This window comes from Rhinolophus sinicus, linkage group LG15 (assembly GCF_036562045.2).
Source record: "Rhinolophus sinicus isolate RSC01 linkage group LG15, ASM3656204v1, whole genome shotgun sequence".
In the NCBI taxonomy this organism is placed as follows: domain Eukaryota; kingdom Metazoa; phylum Chordata; class Mammalia; order Chiroptera; family Rhinolophidae; genus Rhinolophus; species Rhinolophus sinicus.
The window spans coordinates 9,163,408-9,187,861 of record NC_133764.1 but is presented as its reverse complement, the minus strand read 5'-3'; the positions used below and the strand labels follow the sequence as shown (position 1 = coordinate 9,187,861).

The 24,454-nt window shown below is 39.3% G+C and overlaps 1 protein-coding gene across 2 annotated transcripts in view; it reads right to left on the bottom strand.

Annotated features, from left to right (window-relative positions):
* STX8 (syntaxin 8) overlaps nt 1-24,454 on the bottom strand; it is a 231,449-nt gene that overhangs the window by 193,567 nt on the left and 13,428 nt on the right. For both annotated transcript variants that reach the window (XM_019755238.2, XM_019755240.2), the window contains exon 4: nt 18,186-18,296. In XM_019755238.2, the coding sequence (XP_019610797.2) occupies nt 18,186-18,296 (111 nt within the window). The remainder of the gene's footprint in view (nt 1-18,185; nt 18,297-24,454) is intronic.

Genomic DNA, 24,454 nt, shown 5'->3' with positions numbered 1-24,454 from the left:
CAAATCTGGCATTAAAAGACTGTTGTTCAAGGGAATCTATGAATAATGCAAATATACTCGAGATGCACAAAAGCCAATGACGGCCTATACCGTCATCATGTCCACCTCAATGACCGGCTTTTATTGTATCAATTAATCTGATTATAGCTAAAAACTCAACGAGATGGGCACCCGCCCTTTTAACTATGGAATCCTTTCCCTCTGGAGGCAGGGCTCGGCAATCTGCAAGGTCCCACAGACGATTTTTAGGCACCTGTATGAAGTTTGGTATGGAAATGATTGGTCTAGAAAGAGTAGGATTAGAAATAGTACACAAGGAAGCAGGAAGATAATGGTGTGCAAATCTACTCCCTCTACAAGAGCTATCTGACGTCTCCTTTCTTCCACGGTCTTCTCAACTTCCTCCCCAACGTGGATCTCTCCCTTTTTCTCATCTCCTTGAGCACTTAAGGTCCATACCACACACTTTAGCACTTAATTATGAACTATCATGCATTGTTCTCTAGTTGTTTTTGTGCGGTGTAGAAAGACCTCTCCAAATGGCATGCCACTTCTGGATTTTCTTCTGCTAAGATCCAGGACACCAAGTGTTCACTAATGTTTCTAAAGCACTTTACAAAGGCATAATAATATGCCTTCGTGTGTACGACGTCAGACAATTAAGTTCGCAAACTCATCCTAGAAAAAGTGCTGCATACTTCACTGCTGAATATCACTACTGTCACCTTCGAAGTACTTCCCTTGGGAAGCTATGCACCGATGCCAGTGCCTAGTCCACCCTTCAAAGCAATTTTGGAACTCTTTTTCTGGAATGGCCATCAGAGTTGTTGTCGTATTACACTTGATGTCCTGAATGTCATCAAAATGTCTGCCTTTCCATATTTCCTTTATCTTAGGGTAAAAAAAGAAGTCATTGGGGGCCAGATCAGGTGAGTAGGGAGGGTGTTCCAATACAGTTGTTTGTTTACTAGCTAAAAACTCCCTCACAGACAGTGCTGTGTGAGCTGGTGTATTGTCACAATGCAAGAGCCATGAATTGTTAGCGAAAAGTTCAGGTCGTCTAACTTTTTCACGCAGCCTTTTCAGCACTTCCAAATAATAAACTTGGTTAACTGTCCAGCTGGTACAAATTCATAATGAATAGTCCCTCTGATATCAAAAAAGGTTAGCAACATCATTGCAACAAGTTCATGAACTTAATTGTCAGACTTTATATTTATCTCTTTTGAATATCACAATATTTTGAGGAGTCGCCATTGTCTATTAGGTTGGTGCAAACGTCACTGCGGTTTTTGCAATTACTTTTACCTTTTAAACCACAATTATTTTTGCACCAACCTAATACATTTGACAGAAAAATGAAATGAAGTCAAAATTGAAACCCAGGGTTTCGGATACTAAACCTGCTGTTCCTTCCACTGAATTACACGTTAAGTTAGGAATATGCTGCTGGAATGTATAGAAGTAGACAATACGTCTACTAGGTATAATGCACGGTAGGATACCAAAATTAAGAAAGAAAAGGCCTGAGAGACAAGCCCGTAACAAAGGACGCGAAGACTTGAGTTCTACTTCTCTCTCTGCCATTTATTCACCGTGGGCACCGTGATTTCTCTATGAATCAGTCTCCTCATCGGTAAACCAAAAAAGTAAGCCATTCTCTGCTTATCTCTGAAGATTATCATGAGGGTCAGATAAAATAATATACGAAAGTGCTTGGTAAATAGAGAAGAGAGGGAGGGAAACAAAGAAAACGCTTTTGTTTTTAATGAACAAGAAAAATACTTTTTGCAGTTCCTTAAAAATTTCACTTATTAAAAAGTACAAGTTGGAAAGTTAAATAGGCTCTTTAAAAAATCAGCATAACTAACTTACAATACAGTGTGTATAGGTAACTCCTCTTTCTTCTTCCTGCTTATTCAGGCTGGAATTTTCCTTTTTCGATTCCCAGATGATTTTTATAATTAAAAATTAATGCATACGAGGGTAAGAAGTCTTTTTATTCTCCCTATCAAAAGTCACAACTATACCAGTGGTTAAGGACTGCAGTTCAAAATAAGATACCATATTCCACCCATCAGATCAGCAAAACCCAACAAACCCTATAACCCCCACTGACAGCTACGGTGTAGGGAAATAGGCTCACACATATACTGCTGGAGGGAACTTAAAGCACTACAACTTCCAAGAAACAGACGTGCAGTACCTTTTAAATTGTGAACACCCATACCTTTTGTCCCAGTAACCCCATTTTGGGGGCTCAGAAATAGAAGCCACCTTCTCTATGGATATTTACTGCAGCATTGTTTGTAATGGCAAAAAACTAAACAACCCAATATCCATCAAATGGGGAGTGGTTAGAAAAATGATGGCATAGTCATATTGTGGAACAATGTAGCTATTGAAAAGAATTTCCTTAGATCTATTGATTTGGAGGAATGCCCAAACTTAAATGAAAAAGTAAATCACAGAGTACTATGTATAGTACAAATGTTTTCATTAAAAAAAAAAAAAAGAAAGCATAAATGTATATTTACGTTTATGGAAATATATTTGTAAATATTTGTATAAGCACAGATAAAGGTGGGAAGGAATCCCTCCAAACAGTTCACACTGGTTACTTCAGGAGAATGGCAATGAAGGGAAAGGAAGGGACAGAGACTATTAAGCTTAGGGTTATACCTCAGTATGGCTCAGTATGGTTTGACTTGTTATAATGAGCATGTATCATGTTGGTGATTTTGTTTTAAATCCAATAAAGATGAGTCATTTCCACATGAGGCCGGGGAACAGGGGAAGGAAAAATACTAGAGGAAGAAAGACCCACAAAAGTAAAAGACAACTTAAGTGTAGATTATTAGAAAGAGGTCTTGAAAGCAAATCCTCTTTTCAAAATTAAGAATGGGAAACAACTAAAATCACAAAACACCAATGTCAAACATCTTTTTCCAGGTGGAAAGAGCAATGGAAGAGAAAGATAGGAAAGGAAAAGGCAAGGAAAGAAGATGAAAGAGAGAGAAGCAGAACTGAACGGACTGGGATGGGGCAAACGTCTACAGAGTCACTGAGGAGGAAGTTTAAAAACGACAAATAGGTTTCCAGTTACACAGAGGAAGAGGGAGAAGATTAAGGGGAGAACTGAAAGGTGAGGCAGGTCCTTTTCCAAGTTAGGCAGTACAAGCAGTCTTAGCATTCTCTCCTCACTCTCAAGGGAGAAAAACGCTAACTTTTCAAAATCTAGAAACTGGGACAGTCTGAGTAACTTTCCAGTTCTACTGACTTACATCTCCATCTTGTGGTCTATTCAGAGCATAGCTGTTAACGTGTGTGTGTTTGTGTGTGTGTGTGTGTGTGTGTACATACACATGCATATATATATATATATGTATGCGTATGTGTGTAAGTGTAGATATATGTATACTGATACATAATATATGGTAATATATACATATATAATTGTGAATATACTTACATACATAAACATGTATTATATACTTATGTATAAGTATGTATACATATTTATATACATATATGTGTAACGTGTGTTATATAAAATGTATGTATGTAAATATATGTCCTTACATATTTTTAAATTCAAGTAGACTATATAAACAGACAAACTGTAAGTGTACAGCCCAAAGATTATTCACAAAGTAAATGGCCCCAGTTAATCACTACCCAGGGCAAGAAACAGCACTAGCAGAAGCCCAGGGCCCCTCCTGTCCCCTTCTAGTCACTACTTCCCCAAAGGGAACCACTTTCGTGATTTATAAACCACAAATAAGTTTTGCCTTTATAGGAATGGAATCATACAGCTGTACTCTTCTGTCTGGCTTATTTCGCTCAACAGGATGTTTGCGAGACTCAGCCAGAGTGAGGTGGGTAGTTGTCAATCATTCCTTCTCATTCGCTGTGTAGTATCACTGTCTACTCGTAAACATGCCCTAATGTATTTATCCACCACAGTGCACATGTTCTTTGGGTTGTTTTCCAGTGGGACTGTTAAGAATAACGCTACCAGAAACAATCTTGTACATGTCTTTTGCACACTGCAGTTCTAGGAAGCACAAAATTTTTCTGAAGTGGTTGGTTGTACACCTGACAGTCCCATGAGGCATCTGTGAAAATTCCAGTCACTCCACATCCTCGCCACAATCGATACGCCTCTCATTTTAATGGTAGCCACTCTGGTAGGTGTAATGGAGCGGCATCACGTTTTAGGCTGCAATTTCCTGATGACTAGTGAAGTTAAACAACTCTTCACACGTTCATCAGCCACTGGACAGTCTCTTTCGTGGAGTCCAACTTCAAGTGTTCTTCCTATTTTTTCTAAGAGGTTTTCTTTTTTTTTCTTGGTATGGGGTCCTTTATATATTCAAGAAACAACTCCTGAGTCAGATATATGTACTGCAAATATAGATTGCCATTATGTGGCTTGTCTTTCACTTTCTTTATGGTATCTTTTAATGAACAGAATTTCTTATTTTAATGAAATCCCACTTATCACGTGTTTTCTTCACATTGAGTGATTTTTCTGTCCTGTTTAAGAAATCTCTACCCATCCCAAGGTCATAAAGATATTCTCCTGTGTTTTCTTCTGAAAGCTTTCTTCTAACCTTTCACATTTAGATCTACAATGCTTTGGGAATTGATTTTTATGGAGGGTGACAGCAGAGGCTAAGATTCATTTTTTTCCCATATTGCTATCCAGTTGACCTAACACTATTTATTGAAGAGACCATCTTTTCTCTACTGCACTGCAGTGTCACCTTTGTCATAAATCAAGTGACAATACATGTGTGGGACTATTTCTGGACTCTATTTTGTTCCATTGGTTTATTTGCCTCTCCTTGTGCCAACACCCCACTGCAGCTTTATGGTAAGTCTTGATAACTGCTAATGTGAGTCCTTAAGCCTTTTGTTCGCCCAAATTGCCTTGACTCTCTTCTTGGCTCTGGGAATTGCCATATAAACCTCAGAATCAGCTTAAGTGACAAACAAAAACAAAACAAAAAACTGGCTAGGGACTCTAAATGGGTTTGCTCAGATCAATTTTGAGAGAACTGATATCTTTATGGCATTGAGTCTTCCAATCTCTAATTATGGCATATCCCTCTATTATGCATTCCTTAATTTCTCTAAATAAGGTTTTATAGTTTCGAGTGCAGAGGTTAATGAATCTTGCATTTGACTTGTTCCTACATGGTTTATATTTTTTAATGCTATTATAAACAGTACCTTTAAATTTTTTTATTTGATACTTCTTTGTTGTCCAGCTTTCAAAACCTTGTGAGAGAAACTACCAGGTTGCTGCCCCTAACCCATCTGTGCATAGATTATGCTTTATTAACAATTCACATGGTAATAACTGGGTATCTTAGTAGACTTGGTCAGTGATGTGGGATTGCTATAACTAATATTTATTTAGATCTCAAGGTCTCTGGTTTCACTTGTTCAATCCATCATCCAAATGGATCTTTCTTTACAATTAGTATATTTGAAAGTCAGGCTGCTAACAGAGCTTCCTTTCCTATCCCATGGAGAAAAAGAGTCTGGACTAAATGACGACAGAGATCCCTTCCAGTGATAATCAGTCTTGTGAGTGTATACATAGCCAAAAAACTTCAAATAACTACTTTGTCAAGTTCGGAGACAGTTTCAAGATATTTAAGAGTACTAGTTTAAACATTCAACTTAATACTCTCTAAAATACACTGTTAAGCAAAAAAAAAGAGAAAGCACAGTAAAGAGGGCATATTATACTATAATTCATGTTAAAAATAAAAAGGGGGAGAGGTACACTGGGATGTGTGTGTGTGCGCGTGCGTGCGTGTGTGTGTGTGTGTGTGTGTATCCTTGTATATGTGTAGAATCTCTCTGGAAGCACACATTACAAACTGTTCAAAGTGGGTGCCTCTGGGAGGAAATGGGAAACTGCATGTCAGAAGTAGGAGAAAGCTCCAATTTTCATTCATCACTTTCTTGTATAATTTGAGTGTTCACGATGTGATATACTACTTTAAATTTACATTTAAAATTTTTTCAAAAACAAAGATTCTATTCTATTAATTCCCATAAATCACTGGACTATCCCAAAGTGTCAACAGTTTAGCCTAACACTATCAACCAAACTGTCTCTTCCATAAAATAAGTCACAAAAAAATACTTTGTCATATGACATATTCAGTTTTCCATCCAAGAAAACATGGTTATGTACACGTTGCACAGCTAGTGTCAGACCAGTAGTTAACACAGAAAAAAGAAAATGTGCTAAGGCAACATATTCCAGATCTTTCAGGTCAGTCCCCTTTCCAAATACTCCTTGTTGTCATACTAAGTATCAGTCCATGCATCACATTAACCTATCACATTTCTCCAGAATTGGAGACAAAGTCAGAAGCTATTACCTCCTAAAATGGAATTAAACATAATTACCGTGTTTCCCCCAAAATAACACCTAACCGGAAAATAAGCCATAGCATGATTTTTCAGGATGCTCGTAATATAAAATAAGCCCTAATGCGTCTTTTGGAGCAAAAATTAATGTAAGATCCGGTCTTATTTTTGGGGAAATATGGTAGGGCTTATTTTATATTACGAGCATCCTGAAAAACCATGCTAGGGCTTATTTTCTGGTTAGGTCTTATTTTCGGGAAAACACGGTAACATAAAACGCAAGAGATTATCTGCCTGCAGAAGAAATCACCTCTATGAAACTGTATAAATGTGTCACTGTTAAAACTGTGTTGTACTTCAAAAGCACTCCTCCTAAGCCTCTTCAGGAAGACGGGTGGTAGGTGTAAATACCCCAGCTTCTTTAAAAAGTGAATTAGAGATTTAAAACAATTATCTAAGTTCCATTTGAACCTAAATAAAATAACCCAGAAGGCCAGTGAGCTACCACTCCTCTGGGATTTCAGGAACAGAAGTAACAGGAGATGCAGGTGGGAAGAACCTTGAGTCTCTGATGTCAGAAGAAACTTCAAGATGATGAGAGCTGCCATTGCTAAGGGAATTACAGAAAAGAGTTGACACAGTTGCTGGAGATTGCCTAGCAACCCAAATCTTTATGTCTCTTCTCCCTTGTTTATCAGAACCTCAATCCTATTCAAGGCTCCACTGCTCAGAGAACATGATCCCATCCTCGGTTTCAGTTCAGGGATTATGTAACCTGAATAGATCATGCCAATCATGGCAAGTCCATTCTTCCATGATTTTTGGTATAACATGGATGTGATGCAATCCTAGCCTATTTCTATTTTGAGCCAAAGTCTATTGGGAAGCTTGCAGGAGGTGTTTCCTTTCTCTTAGAAAACAAGTAACTAGAAATACTAATTCAAAAAGATATATATGGACACCTGTGTTTATTGTGGCATTATTTACAACAGCCAAGAAATGGAAACAATCTAAGTGTCCATCATTGGAAGAATGAATAAAGAAGATGTGGTACATATATGTAATGGAATACTACTCAGCCATAAAAAAGAAAGAAATCTTGCCATTTGTGACATGTTGGACCTTGAGGGAATTATGCTCAGACAGAAAAAGACAAATACTATATGATTTCACTTACACGTGGAATCTAAAAACCAAAATCCAGAGATACAGAAAACAGAACAGTAGTTGCTAGAAGGCAGGGGCGGGGAGTGGAGGGGGACAGGCGGGGGGACAAAACAGGTGAAGGGGGTCAAGAAATATAAACTTCCCATTATAAAATAAATAAGTCATGGACAGGTAATGTACAGCATAGTGAGTATAGGCATTAACACTGTACTGTATACTTGAAAGTTGCCAAGAGAGTAAATCCTGAACGTTTTCATCACAAGAAAAATAAAATTATAACTTTGTATAATGATGGATGGTAACTAGACTTGTGGTGATCATTTCACAGTATATACAATTATGAAATCATTATGTTGTACACCAGAAACCAATATAATGTTATGTATCAATTATACCTCAATTAAAAAGAAGAAAACAAGTAACAGGAAAAAATCAACAGAAAAACTATTAATAACTATCAGAGAATTAAGAAAATGTTTATAATATTAAAAGCAGACATCAGATATCAACAGCTTCCATATAAATAATAATCAAAAAGCATGGTGGAATGAAAAACTAAATTTAAAACAACCAAAAACACAAACCACCCCTAAAAAATTAAACCAGAAATATATACAACTTATTTGAAGAAAACACTCTGAAAGGCCTGAAAGATGGCTTGAACAAACGGAAAACATTTCATGTTCTTGGATAGGAAAATGCACCACTGTAAAGAATTTCAAGATTTAAAATAATTCCAATTTAAAAACAACAGTTGTTTCTCCCCTTTTGGGAAATAGATTAGCTGATTCTAGAATTCACTAAATAAATAAATAAACTCTTAAAAAAGAAGTACGACAGAAAACTAAACCTATCATGTAATAAAACTATAACAAAGCCTCAAAAGTAATGGTACTAGCACAAGTAGACAGAGACCAATGGAACACGTTACAAAGTCCAGAAATAGACTCAAACATATATGGAAATATACAATAAATCTCACCATCTCAAAATTTGTGAAGAAAAGATGGACAATTCAGTGGAAAAAAAAAAATGTAGTCAGTCACAAAAATATGGTAGCCAAGTAGGGAAAAAGTTAAATTCATACTCTTCACCAAATTAACTTGCAAATGGATCAAATACTTAACAGTTAAAAATAAAATCATGAAAGTAAAAAGAGCACAGGATAATTTTTTTATAACCTTGGTTCACGGTAATTATATCGAACTACATAAAACTCTACTAAGAAATAACTGAGACTATCTTCATATATTGGAATAGGATACAAAATACATATTGAAATATATATTGGAATAGGATACAGATTGGAATAGGATACAAAAGTTTAATAACACTGTCTTTAGGGAAGACTATATTGAAACAAGGCATGCACATAAATTGCTAGAACAAGTCTAAACCGGTTCTGTGAAATTTATAAGTGCATATACCTTTTGACCCAGCCATCCTACTTCTAAGAACTAATCTAGAGATAGACTTTCATACATATGGAATCCCTTATGTATAAGGTTATTCACCACATTTTTGTAATAGAAAAAATATATGTATTATTTATATGTGTGTAACGTAATAGACTGGAAACAACATGCATAACTCTTAATGGGAGACTAGTTAAATAAATGATGGTATGTACATACAGTGAAATATTATAGTAAGGCTATAAAAACTAATGACAAAACCCTATGTGCTGGTTTGGGAAGATCTCCAAGATATCTTTAGATAACAAAAGAATACTATAGAGTATTATGTATAATATGCTACCATTTGTATAAAAGATGGAAGGAAATAAGAAAATATATTCATACTTGCTAGTACATACTTAAGAGAACCTTGGAAGGATATGCCAAAAATTAAGTGATATTTATGTCAAGGTATGAGGGACATAACAGGAGGGAGGCTTTTCCCTGAATACCGTTACATGCTTTTAAGATTTCTTAGCTATCTGAACATATTACTCGTGCAAAATATACCATCCTTCCTCTCCTGCTGTTATTTGGAGTGTGTCTGAGAGGAGTCAGTCTGAAGATAAAGATAACACTCTGAGAAAGGCAAAATGCACAGACAGTGAGAACCTGGATCCATAACGACATCACTGGGCTGTAGAATTAACCATCCCTCTCAATTCCCTAACCTGAAACTTTGTATATGAAGGTATCTTTACTTATTTAAGCCATTTTGAGTAGGGTTATCTGTTACATGCAGGTAAGGGCATCCTAACTACTACACTAGTGTAATTGCTAAACCAGGCACCTACTTCGTTGGGTAGAGTGCATAAGAACAATAAGCACCTCTTTTTCAGACCCTGTACGTGCTTTACTTAGTCCTCCTCCTCTCACTGCTGCAGACACAATCTTATAGTCTTTCTATACCTACCCTTTTACATTTAATTTCTCGTGTTGGGCGGGGGTTGGGGTTTGTTTTTGCTTGTTTCCCCTACCTGACTAAACTCTTTCAGAACGTGCATTATGAAAGATGAACAAATATCACCAAGGTCACCTCTCAGTTCACCTCATATGCCTCTATTAATTCTTGATTCTAATCTTAGCTGACTAAGAAGGTAGCCAGACTGTACCAAAGTTACTTAAAATAATCAGTGAAGCAGAGACAAAACTATGTTGCACTAAGTCCCATTTTGTTTCCCTCTTCGTGAACACAAAGACTACATTTCCCAGCCTCCTTTGCAGTTTAGGTTAAAGCCATGTGACTGGTTATGGCCAATGGGCTGTATGTATGAAAATTCCAGGCCACAGCATATAAGAGGGGTGTGAGTTCTCCACACCCTCTCACTTCTCCTGTTATTGCCTGTTTCCCCAAAAATAAGACCTAGCCAGACAATCAGCTCTAATGCGTCTTTTGGAGCAAAAGCTTAATATAAGACCCAATCTTATATCATATTATATTATATTTATATTACATAAGAACCGGTCTTATAGTAAATTAAGACTGGGTCTTATATTAACTTTTGCTCCAAAAGACGCATTAGAGGTGATTGTCTGGCTAGGTCTTATTTTCAGGAAAACACGGTACTAGTGAACATGTAGGCCTTGTATCAAAACAGCACAACCATAGATGAAAACAATCTAAATCTATGAGTCACCTTTTGAAGGTTGCTATCCTAGAGCACCACCAAACATATATGAGGCAGGCAAAAAAAAAAAAAAAAAAAAAACTTTCATGGGATAAACTCCTGAGAGTCCCAGTTTTGTTCCATTACCAAGAGCCCAGCCTATCACATCTTGACTCAGTCAACCCTTCAATCAACAAAAACTTACTGAGTGCCTACTACATACCCAAGTCTATGCTACATGTAATGAAAGATACAGAAAACAATGTAAATATTTTTATTCATTGAGCAAATATCTATCAAGCACTGTGCTAGGCTTTGGTCCCTAGTTAATCAGCTCCCCACTGACATTCTCTAAGCACAATATGTAGCACTTTTCTGCTGAATTTACTAATTTGTATGATTTTTTAATTCATGTCTGCCTCTCTCACTGAACTCAAATTCATAGCTCAAATGCACCAACTATGTGTTTCTTGTTTTTTGTGTGTGTTTCTGCTACCATATTCCCAGTACTAGTGCTTGGTACATAATACGTAGGCACTCAATAAATATCTACTTAATGAAAGAAGGTTCCCATTTACCACAATATTTTTGCCTCCTTAACTATTTTTATTAAGCTAGCAGGGAATTTTAATATTCTTGACTGTACTTAATATCATCACCTTGATTCAACTAACCTTGGGCTCACCGAAATAGAGAGAAAAGCAAAGCTTTACTGATTTCAGCACATTCTTTCCCTGTTAGAAAACCCAGGAAGTGAGTGTATTTCTAGGACATAAGTACGAGGGATAAATAACTATGGCTTATCCATTGTCTCACAAGAGCAGGCCAGTGACGCAGGTGTATATTCCTTAGCAATTTCCTACTTCTAGAGGAGTAGGTTAGTCATGTGCTAATAACTTTAAGCAACATAAAGTATAAATCAATGATTCTTTAGGAAATCTCATTACCATCAGCTAGAAATCATGCTTTTTAAACACCAAACTTTAAATTGCAATAAAACATTGAATGTTTTAAAATGGGGAAACGGGAGTACTTTTGATACAATATTTAATGTAAATTTTTTTTGCCCACCTTGGCTTCCAATATAGTGATATGAACTACAAATTAGAAGTATCACTCTTTTTTTAACAGCTCAAAGAAAAAATAAATACCTGAAATTAAATTTAAATGAAATGTTTACATTTCATTATCGTCTATTCTTTTGATTTTAGTAATTGGTCTGCTTGTTAATATACCATTCCTGACACACACCCACCATCTTAACCTCTAAATAACTTCCTATTTCCTATAATCCTCGGTATAGTTGGTAGTGTAAAGATTAAAGATTAGCCAATTAGCCACCCACTAGAGCCTGCTTAGTCACATAATCTTTGAAATGGTCACAGAGCAGTGGAGTGTGCAGTGATTATTTTTTCTCTTTACAGACAAAGATTTAACTAATTGTGAGACTTAGCAATGCTCTCAAATATAGAGCCACAGGGTTTTCAATCAGAAGCTCTGTCATTGCTTTATAAGTCACGGCTTATCTTCTTCTAAGAGACATTGTTACACAGAGACTTCTTTAACAAGTTTCCAAATGCCCTAAATTAGTCAACCATTGCTTATTTAGACCAAAGTCTCACATCAAGGCTTTCTGCTTTAGAATAATGATCAGTAATCCTTAAGGTAAAACTAAGATTCCATCACATGACAGCTACACATTCAATGAATGTGACTGCCACATTAATGTCTGTTTAAAGGAAAAGCTAATCCAAACTGAAGTCTGACAACACTCTTCTCTCCTTAATAAGGCCACATATGAGGAGGAAGAGAAAAGAGGAGCAAAGGGAGGGGCAGAAGCACTCCTGGGAATGAGCGATGGGGAAAAGACCCGTGGGGAAGAGAGGAGACCACAGGTTTGGGTGGAAGTGAGCCAGGAGAAGGACTACGCAAAGGAAAACAGGAAAGAAAGAGGTAAGGGCTCCGGGTGGACAGCGAATCAACAGGTTCCAAGTGAGTCCTGGTCAGATAACCTGATCTGTGGGATTGCTGCCAACTATCATGGGCTTTGACCCCAGCTCTCCAACAGTAAATGTGTTGTGACAATCTAGCATTAACGACAAATGTGCCATAGGGAGCACATCTACAGCAATGCTCTTTTTAAGAGCTAATAAGGCTTTTGGCCAAGGGGTTTCTGTAGGTCATGACCTAAAGGAAAGACAGATGCCACCACCCCACTGTCCTCAAGTGACAAGTCAACCCATGTGGATATCAAGAATTACAAAAGCAACCAAAAATGTTGGAGGGATCCAGAGATTCGAGAAAACGAAAATGTTGGAGAAGCCCAGAACTAGGAACTGACTGAGCAAGATGGAGGAAATCTTTGAGTCACTGGAGATACCAGACTAACCGACCGGCAGAGAAGGAAATGAGGTTTCTCCAAAGATGGAGCTAAAAGATCCCTGACAGTTGGCATTAGAAATGACGAGACAATCTGATAATCTGGAGGCAAGAGGGCAACGTTAAACTGAGCCCAAACTGGTCACTGTGTACAACTGGATTTAGATCTTCAGAAGGCCAAGTCCAAGCAGAAAAATTACTAGGGTACAAAAAGTTAGGAATGGAAGGGGAGGCCTCAACTGAGGGGATTAGGCATTTAAAAAAGGCAAAAATAACACTGACATAGGCAGGTGAGTAAAATCAAAGACCAGAAACTCTGACGCCAAATCTAACCTACTTCCAGCAACCTACTTTGACTTGAATTCATTCATTCACTCATCTATGAACTTAAACTGCCTGCCTCCGGTAAGTCTACCATGGAGGACCCAGCTATCCTCCCTGATGAGCTGAGTCAATACTCTCTGGGAGACCATTTCACAGGCCTTGAACAGACTTCCCAGGGATTTCTCTACACGGTATTTGAGAATGGTTCTATCTAGTATGCACTTTCTTATTGATCAGATTCTGCTGGAATGACTACAGGATTTGCATTTTTTGGACAGTGATGGACAACGTGTGTCCCCACAGAAATTCATATGTTGAAGTCCTAACCCCGATACCTCAAAATGTAACAATATTTGGAGATAGGTTCTTTAAAGAGGCAATTAAATGAAAATGAGGTGATTAGAATGGGCCCTAATCCATATGACGAGTATCTTTATAAGAAGAGGGAATTTGAACCCAGACACATCCAGAGAAATAACCATGTGAAGACACAGAGAGAAGACGGCCATCTATAAGCCACAGAAAGAGGCTGAGAGTAGATCTTTCCATCACAGCCCTCAGAAAGAACCAACTGTTCTGATGGCACCTTGATCTTGGCTTTCTGGCCTTCACAACTGAGAGAGAACACATTTCTGTTGTTTAAGTGCCCACAGTCTGTGGTACTTTGTTACAGCAGCCCTAGCAAACTATTGCAGGCAGGTATATGTAGATTGTGGGGGCAAAGCCCCAGAAAGTAGTTTCCAGGCTCTCAGCCTCACATAGACAGGTGCCTGGCTCAGGTCGTAAATGGCCATCAACTGTGATTGCATGGCCATCAGCTGTGGCTAGTTGGCCGTCAGCTGTAACCAGTGAGCCATTGGCCACTAATATAACTGCTGTGGCTACGCTAGCAGAGAGAAGAGAGAAAAGAATGGGGGCTAGCAAGAAGATGGCGGCTGGGCTGGCAAGTGTGGATGGCGGTTTGCGGACAGTGTGGATCCAGTCTCCAGTGAGAGTATAGTGCCGCCAGAGAGAATATAGTGGTATGACTCCCCCATCTATGGCTCCGTGGGTGTTCCTTTTTGGCCTCACCATATCCTGCGTTCTTGTATGGGGAGCGGGAGCAGAGACCCCGCCGGACCCCCTGCATGACATAGATATATTCCTGTTAGGGTGGGTACAGTGGGTCTAAAGAAATCCTAGACCAAGAATTCACCTTCCAGGCCACCTTCCGTTCTTTTTCCTCTTTTCACCTGCAATGATTTACTTTCTTCATGGTGATTAGTATGTAGCGTCTTACTCTTGTCCAGACTCCACACAACCTGGACTAGATCATCACTGTCTGTGTCATGTCCGTTTTACCTTCTTCATCGCTCCGCAGGACTCACTTCTACTCTACGATGCTTATATGCTTTTAAACGGAATTCTTCTGGAAGCTTATTAGAAACTAGTCTAGACTTCTGTTCCTGTACAGAAGAGACACAACAATATATATGCTTCCCTCAGTTTCATCTTGAGAGCATGTAAATAAGCCTGGATGGCTTCCTGCATTACTTCACACCCTCAGGACTTTAGTTACCCTTCCTTCAGTTTCTCCTCAGTCTGGTCTCTCTGTACCCGCGCTACCCCAGCTGTTCCCCTTGAGGCCCACCACGCGCACCAGCCTTAACACAGGAGGAGGAGGCAGTCCAATTGGTAGGACTTCAGAGGTCTCGGTAGGCCTCCACCCCAAACACCTCTGCCACCAACCTGCCTCATTCTCTATCTTCTCCCAACAATTAAAATACTTGGAGCTCAAGGAGGCTTCTGCTAAAATACCTCCAGAAGATAAGTCATTGCCAGTCATGGATTCCATGGCAAGAATGAACATGTGACTGTTTACTAATAAGACAACAAGTGGCAAGCCAGGCACTGAGGAAAGGGGACACAAGACAAGATGTGGAAGGGGAGAAAGAGAGGGCAGAGGTCCAGGTGCAAAACGTGGAACCGGAAGCCAGGACCCTCTCGAGCACTCAGGGGGTGGGACAGGAAGTTACAGGAGGTCTCCTGGAAACAAAGGAGGCAGCATGAACTCCCTCTACCCTGACGGTGGCACAAGCTCCAGGAATAACAGCTTATGTTTATAAAGGTTTTAGAGCTTACAAAGCCCTTCACATAAGTCACCTCATCTGGTCCAAACAACAAAAAATTTTTGAAGCCCAGATGACCGAGCGACTGGTAAGCAACAGAGCTGAGTCCATATAACTTCTGGTCCAGCTTTGAACGGTGCAGTGGTTAAGAGGCCACATCTAAAGACACATAGACCTAGAGGAAATCCAAACTCTGAGATGAATTAGTTCTAGAATCTGTACAAGTTACTTGACCATTCTGAGCCTCAGTTTCTCTTCTGTAAAATGAGATGTTATAAAGATCTCCTGAGCAAAGGCCCATGAAGAGCTTAGCATAGTGCCTGGCGCATAGAAAACACACAGCACATGGAAGCCATGAGCTCTCATTGCTGGTACACCGTGACAGGGAGCAGTGGTTCTAACCTGCCACCTGTTAGAATCAGCTGAGGAGTGTCCCCCAGCGTTGCTCCTACCCAGGCCTCTCACCAGACTAATTCAGACTCTGCAAGTATATGGTCAAGACACTTGTATTTCTTTTCTCTCTCTTCTCTCTTCCTTCTTTTTTTAATTTTTCATAAGCCTCTTGTGTCATTCTGATACAAAGTGCTGCAAATAAGAACAAATGATATAAAGCAGTATTTCCCAAACTTCAAGGTACATTCAAATCACCTGAGGATCTTGTTAAAATGCAGATTTGGATTCTGTAAGGCTGGGTTGGGGTCTGAGCTTCTGCATGTGTAACATGCTTTGGGATGACCCAGACACTGCTCATATACAGGCCGCATTTTAAATAGTGAGGATACCACAGGAGAAAAGAGGGGTGACAAGCGAGAGGAGGCCAAAACAACCCCCAAATCACAAAGATCTAATGAATACATTGGCCCCTTCTGCATCATTGAAGAGCAATAAGCAGGGCCTGACACATAGCAGACTCTTTTTGAACGGTAACTATCATGATTGTTATAACGACCACCTCCACCACCACAAGCTACAAGTATTTAGATGTTTTCTCCCCCTCTGACCATCACCTCTGTGGGGACAGAGCCCCAGAAAGCAGTTTTCAGGCTCTCGGCCTCACATAGACAGGTGCTGGCTCAGGTAGTAAATGGCCATCAACTGTGATTGGATGGCCATCAGCTGTGGCTAGTTGGCCGTCAGCTGTAACCAGTGAGCCATTGGCCACTAATATAACTGCTGTGGCTATGCTAGCAGTAAATGGGGGCTAGCAAGAAGATGGTGGCTGAGCTAGCAAGAGCGGATTGCAGAGAGGCGGATGCCGCCAGCAAGAATATAGTGATATGACTCCCCTACTTATGGCTCCGTGGGTGTTCCTTTTTGGCCTCACCATATCCTGCGTTCTTGTGTGGGGAGCGGGAGCAGAGACCCCGCTGGCTTCCCCGCACGACAAATGGTGCAGAGAGCAGGGTCTCCCGCACGACAACCTCTCTACCTGCCCGCTACTCCCCCATGAAACTTGCTCCCAGACCTGCTGACTATGTCTTTCTCTAATTTCTTGACTGAAAAAACCTCTTCCTTCAGTACAAAGGCCCTTCTTGACAGACGGTACTCCCTTTTCCCCTTGGATCCCCTTGTTCCTGTTTGATTTCACCAGCCCTGAATTCACCGCCTTCATCCACTCACTTCACTCCCGTATCCATAGGACCGCTTACACCAGAAAACTGCCTGGCACCTCACTGAATCCACGGCCCACTGCAGGCTTCAGCACTGTTTACACATCCTGCCCAGGACACAACTCCTCCCTCACTGACTCCTTGGTTTTATTTCTCCACAGAAACGACAGTAAGATTTCATCTAGCTTCCTGTAGTTCATAATCTCTTTCTGAAAACCTTAGGTCACATGCTCCTGAGAAGACTGGGACCAACAGCAAACTGTTTCACCCTCTTCAGCTTGCCCCAGGGCAGTGGTCTACAATCCTGGCTGCAGAATCACCTGGGACCACCGCTCCCCAGTGAATTATCTGAGGCTGGGCCTGATCATGTGTGGCCAAGGATCAAAACCATTGCCCCTGGGAAGCCCTATTACAGCTCATTAGGATCTAGGCAAGTGCAAACTGCCTCTCCAGGATGACAGCATCATCCCCGGTGAGGAAGACTGGGGAAAGGGAGTTTCTATCCTAAGCTCATTTCCTGCTGTGATTGTTCCCACAAGGACCTTGAGGGAGTTCTGGCAGCAGGGGCGGCCAGCTCTAAAGATGTAACAATTTATGGTTTATTAACCTCAACCTGGGAAAGCTGGACCACTTCTCTGGGTCTTCCAGCAGAGCTGGGTACAGAGCAGCTGTCACCTCCTAAGAGCGCGAATCACTCACTGGCCAAAAACAGGGAGAAGGCTCCAATTGCCACATTCCTCTGCCTCCCTGAGCCATAGACTACAGTCTACTGGGCACATTTTCTCAAAGTGCCAATTAAAAAACAACATTTTCCCAGAGAAGTACATAATTTCAGGTGTTTAAAGGCAGCTAACATAGCTGAAAGCTCAACCAAAGAACGCAGAAGAAATTTTCTGACTTCATCTGTAGTCTACCTAAATATCCTTCTGCTGAGATGCGATTCAGTTGAACATACCAAGTGTACTAAACCTAGAAAATTAAGGAAAACGAAATTGAATGGAAAATGACAGGCAAACACTAGAAATGAACACAATGTATTTTAGTAGTTAAACGAATGAAGCCATTCAGAGTACAGCTGTCCTCTCTGCAGATAAATCTTCAGTCACCACGTAATCCCTGTAAATGAAAACATCGTACCTGATGAGATCTGGTTCTGCACCCTCGTTCTTAAAGGATGCCAGAAGTAGTCTCTCTCGAGTTACAAGATCATCCAATAGGTTCTGTCTTCGGTCTCCTTCGAGCTGTGTTCTGCAGACATCTTGTTAAGGTCCAACAGTGGGAGAATTGCCTCATTTTATCGATCACATTATTACGTGCGCTCTCCAACTCAGCTGTCACTATTACAGATTTAAACCAATCTCATCCAGGAGAGACCTGAACTACCCTTCTGCTCTGACCTTCGACTTCACTGATCCTCAAGGACCTTAACAGAACCATCGCAGGGGGTCTTATAAAACACTGACATAGATCAGAACACAAATTCCTTCATTGAGGAATACAGGAGGGAAATATTATTTTCCTCCCAGTGAGCAAAACTGAAATATCATTCCTGTCCAACAGTGATTCCTTAGGTTTTGAGTTATAAGTGTCAGTGGTCAAGGCTGTTTTCCTCGACTTAATACCCTAAGATACTCTGTTAAAAAGAGAGGGTGGGCGAAAGGTAACTGTATTGCCCTTTCTTCGATGTTAACACCTATTAACACCTGGAATATATTTTGTAAAGTGCTGCTTCATGCAACAGATTCACTCTGAAAGTTGTAACCGTCAATTCATTATTTAATACATGGCATGATCTGTAATTCTGAAGAAAAGTACAAAGAAATAATCATATTTTAATGTGTTAATCTATTAAGCATGCTAGAGTAGGTGTCCAAAGCCTATTAGTCCTATGTTGACCACTATGTATGACCTTAAACCAGTTATTACACTTTTTTGGATCTGTTTCTTTATACATAACATGAGACAAACTCTACCACCTTTCCCTTACACATTATAACAATTTATAAGTTACAGTTAAAAAAAAAAAAATCAGGACTAAATCCAAAGTTTTACAGACTTGCTTTCTTGAAGCAAACTACCCAAGTACTTCCAGGTTGTGCGTGGGTGTGGGTGTGTGTGTGTGTGTGTGTGTGTGTGTGTGTGTGTTTTAAAAAACAAAATAAAGGAACTGCTGATGTAGAAAACTTCTGCCATAAGGAGAACAAGTGGAGAAAGCTAATGAACATTTTTGAAAGGATATATCTGTCACAGACATAAAAAGTAAACAGAAAACTAAGCCACCTCAACATGTTGAGTTTTATCTGGCTTTTACTTTTTTATTAAATGGCCTTTGTTTTATTGAACCTGAAACGCTGCTGATTCCAAGCCGCCCTGACCACTATTACCTAGTTATAGAAAGACATTACTGAGACTGCTGCTTTGGATTGATAGACATTTTTCTTTTTAAAAGAGGGATACCAAACACTGCATTTAGGCCCCCAAAATTCTAAGAAACTGGCAGAATCAAGTCATTGCATCATCATTCCCTGCGTGGGAAAACTGCGGCCTAGTGAATCTATAACGTTTATTGCTAATTTTGAATAGAAAGAACTGACTAGCTGGTAAAATAGTAAATAAACCCATAAAAACATATCCCCAGTAACAGATAGTAGTTAGAAAAATCATAAATCTTCCAAACCAATGTAACCAAGCAGCGTTAGTGGCTTTTAATATTAAAGAAATAATAATAAATGAATTCTGTCAACATTCCAGAATGCTACGGTAGTAAAATTACTACCACTATTTTTCCATTTCCTTCTTGACTACAGTCACTAAGTACCCCATCTTGGAAACCATTAAGTAGTAACTGTAACTAAGAAACAGTGGGCTTAAGTATTTCCTCTGTATTAATAAAAGAGCCAAATATCAGCCTTTTGATCAATGCAACATCAAGAATAAATATTGATGTGTTTCAAATTTGTGGTAAATTGTCAATAAAGCAGAAGGTTTTTCTTCTATCTAAAAAAAAATTCCTCAGAAAACAAAAACAAAAATGACAGAAGCTATAACATAAATTACATACAACAAAATGGGAATTTTAAATTATGGAAACAATTATATCACAATACTAACTAGCCTTGTCTTACTTCCTATATTCAACCTACTCTGGCAACCTATGGTTTTTTCAGTATCCAACCACCCAAACAAATGTAAGCTGAACTATAATCCAATAATACAATTAAGCACAGATTTAACTGGCTCAAGGATTTAAACATATAAAGTAAAATTACAAAAGTATCATTAGACAAAGATGTAGGAGAACTTTTCAACAATCTTGGAGTAAGAAAAATCTTTCTAATCAAGACTGAAAACGCAGAGGCCATGAAGGAAAAGATAAATCTAGCTATACAAAAATTTTAAATATCTGCAAAATAAAAATTAAAACTGGCAAACTGATAGTGGCAAATGAAAAAAGGCAAAAGACATAACAGAGCACAGAAAAAAGAAACACTAATAACTCTAATCAATCAAAAAACACTCATTTACATTAGTAAAAGAAATGCAAATTGAAATATGATATCACTCACACCTACCAGATAGGAAACTGGAAGGCAGTTCTGGAAAGAGCCTAGGAATCAGGCACTCTCAGACACTCTTGGCGGGAACCTTCAACAGTTTCAACCAACTGCCAGATTGCCTTTGAAACATCTACCAAAATTTAAAAGACACATTCTTTCAACAGGAATTTCTCCTGCAGATATACGCGTATTCACACACCTATACAAGGTAGGATCAAAAACTACAGTAAACGTTTAAATTTTTTAAAAAATTATTATAGTAAAAAACACATTGACATTAATCCCCCTCAAAACACTCCCCCTTGCTTTGAACACATTCATCCCATCGTTCTTGCCACTTTCTGAAGCAGTTCTGGAAGTCCTCTTTTGTGAGTGTCTTTAGTTGCGCTGTTGTGGCTGCCTTGATGTCCTGAATTGATTCAAAATGTTTTCCTTTCATGGTCATTTTGACTTTGGGGAGGAGCCAGAAGTCACACAGTGCCAGATCCGGTGAATATGGTGGATGGGGACACACAATAGTGTTTTTGTTTGACAGAAATTGCCGTACCAGAAATGATGCATGACACGGAGCCTTTTGACTGTGATCACAAAGTACAGTGAATGCTGCTGCCAAGTGCCATCCAACGGAAAGGCAGGGCTCTTCAATATGGGAAGTGGCACGTCAAATCTTAGTGACAGTGTGTGACAAGTTTCGAGTTGTTCGGTGCAATCAGTCGAATGTGAGCTACGGTTGAGAGAAGGTGTGTTTTAAAGTGTGCCGTAAATCATCCTCCATCATGACAATGCTCCACGTCACACCTCGCTTCTGGTATGGCAATTTCTGTCAAATTAAAACATTACCATGTGTCCTCATCCACCTATGCACCAGATCTGGAACTGTAAGACTACGGGCTCTTCACCAAAGTCAAACTGATTCAGGACATCGAAGCAGCCATGACAGCGCAACTAAACACACTCACGAAAGAGGACTTCAAGAACTGCTTCAGAAAGTGGCAAGAATGGGATAAGTGTGTTTGAAGTGAGGGGGAGTACTTTGAGGGAGATTAATGGCAATGTACCTTTTACTGTAATAAATGTTTTTTAAATTTAAACATTCATCATATTGTTTGATCACACCTCGTACAAAGACTTAGGAACAAAGATGCTCACTACAGCATTATTTATAACAGCCACATATTGTAAACATCCTAAAGTTCATTAATGAGGAACTAGAGCATTTATGCAATGGAATGTTTTGCAGCCTAAAAGAGAACAGGGAAGCTCTTTATGTACCAATGATAATGACAATTAACATTTCTGAGCGCTTACTAAATGCTGATATGAATTATTTGATATAGAACAATTTCCAAAATGCAGTGTTAAACCAAAAAAATAATTTTAAAAAGCAGTAGCAGCTAAACAGGGATTCGTAATATGCTCCAACTGCATTAAAAAAAAAATCCAGATGGCCATGGATGTTGGTCTATATGCAGAAAATTCTGGGAGGACATGCAAACAACTGCCTCTAAAGAGAGGGAACTGGGGATTCAGGGTGTAAAGGAAACTTACTTTTCATTGAATATTGTTTTGTATTGTTTGACTCTACCATATGCCAACTAACAAAAACACAAGTTTCAAAACCATATGTGTAGTACGATCACTTTACAGTCAAAAGATTTTTATATTTTCATATATATGTGTGTGTGTGTGTATATATATATATATATATATATATATAAAAGTCTGGGATGACAGGTACCAACCATCAACATTGTTAAGAATGAAGAATGAGATGGAGACGGATAGGACGGGGATAAGGAAGAGAGAGCAGCGTCACTGGTAAAAACTAACTATAAGAAGTATATGGGAAGAAAGGACTTTTAGTAATAAAAACAATAAAAAAAGTTTCAAAATTTAGCAGACACTAGTTAGTTACAGATTGAAAGAAGTTAAGAATGGACTAACTCAATTAAAGAACATCATTTTCAAGAGCGGTGTAACTTGGGTGATTACGTTTTCCAGATTAGCAACTGAAGAACATAATCACAGACCGTTAATGCTAGAAGAGGCCTAAGAGATCCAACTCTCCTGTTCTCCTGACCAGAAACTGGGCCCAGTGTGGCCGAGTAACTCAGGTGGTAAGGGCAGCGCTGGGCTAGAGTTGCGCTCTTTCTGCTCTAAATCATGGCTTCCCCACCACACCGTGCTGGGCTTGACCACCAAGTGTTCCAGGGCTTCTCCACCCTGAAGTTCCCAGGACTGCTCACCTAACCTTGCCACCTCTTGGCTTCTCTTAAAAACAGTAACATTACTGGTCATACTGATTCAGAATATTCCAAGAGACTCCCTGAAAATGTAGGAAAACTAACCAAAAGTCCACTAGGAACACTCCTTTTGTTTTATTTTCAGTCTTTTGAGAGACCAGAGCATAAGGAGATTGGGAGGGCAGAAGGACAAGGAATAGATTAATGCCCTTCTGCACAGCACACAGACTATATAGGGGTTATTGCAAACAGGAGGTCAGAGAATCATCTCATACTGCGTGTATGTGGACTCATGGTATCTCGGGGCCGTGGGGACAGGGTAAGGAAGGACCAGGAGGAAATAAGGCACAGCCAGTGGCCAGTGCTGGGATCTCCTCTTTCACCAACGTGGTGAATAACCAAGAAAGAAGGTCAGAGAACAGACAAATAAGGACAAGGAAGCTCTACCTACCATAGTACTTTGTCATTAGCTAGAATGATCTTACATGTAATTACAGCCAATTCATGAAGTTGTAAGGCTGTAAATGAAATCAGATCTGGATTTCATAGTACTACTACCAATGTTCTTACGCCCAGCTTCTTTGCTATAACCTGGTAAGCACTTTGAACCTAAAATGGTGCTGGACCCATAGAATGCCCCACCCAATGCCAGTTCCTGGATTTTCTCTTTATTTGGTAGAAAGCTTAAGAATTTAGGCAAGTCTTATCTGTAAATTAATTGCTTTGGAGAAGGAAGAAGTTTGTGGATTACTTCCTGGTGCCGTAACAAAACTACAGAAGACAGTTTAGACCCCTAGCAGCATTTTTCTGGCTCACATACCATTTCATTTTTTTTTTTTTAAGTTAACAAACTCTAATGAATCTCTGTTTTGTACAGGCCAGGTCCTGACCTTTTTCAAAGCACTGATTATATTTTACAAGGACTATTTTCATACTATCATTGTCTGTGTGTTATGATATAATCTCCGTACATGACTATAAACTCTGTAAGGAAGGACTACCTATAAATGCTCAATGGTACCAGCAACTTTTACAATAATGATATAATAAGTAGCAGCTAATCCTCAAGGAGGGCTTAATATATGCAAAGCACCTTCTATGCATATAATCCTCACAACAATCCTGTAAGTCAGGTGTACTTTTGTTACCCCTTTTTTCCAACAGATAAGAAAAACGAAGCTCAAAGAGGTTAAGTACCTTGTCCAAGGTTACACAGTAAACGTTGATAACTATCTTTTATTCAACACCCACCATTGTGAGGATCCAATCCTGTGAGGTGCTTTAAATATGTTTTCTTCAACTTTCACAATAACCTCGCACAGTATGACTATTCCTCCTCTACAGAAAATGAAACTAAGGTCGGGGAAGGCTAAACTGCTCTCTGGCCTTGAGGAAGTAGCAGAGCTGGTCTTCAGTCTTCGTTCTGATTTTGTAGCCCATGTTGTTCCTACTGTACCAAGTGTTCAGGCTTTTAGATTTCATGGAGCAGAAATATTTCCAAACCAACTGGGGGAGGAGGGAGACTTACATAAAGTTACCAGTTATACATTTTGCCTACGCATAGACATATGGCTATTCAAAAACACCACAACTGACCAAACTACCA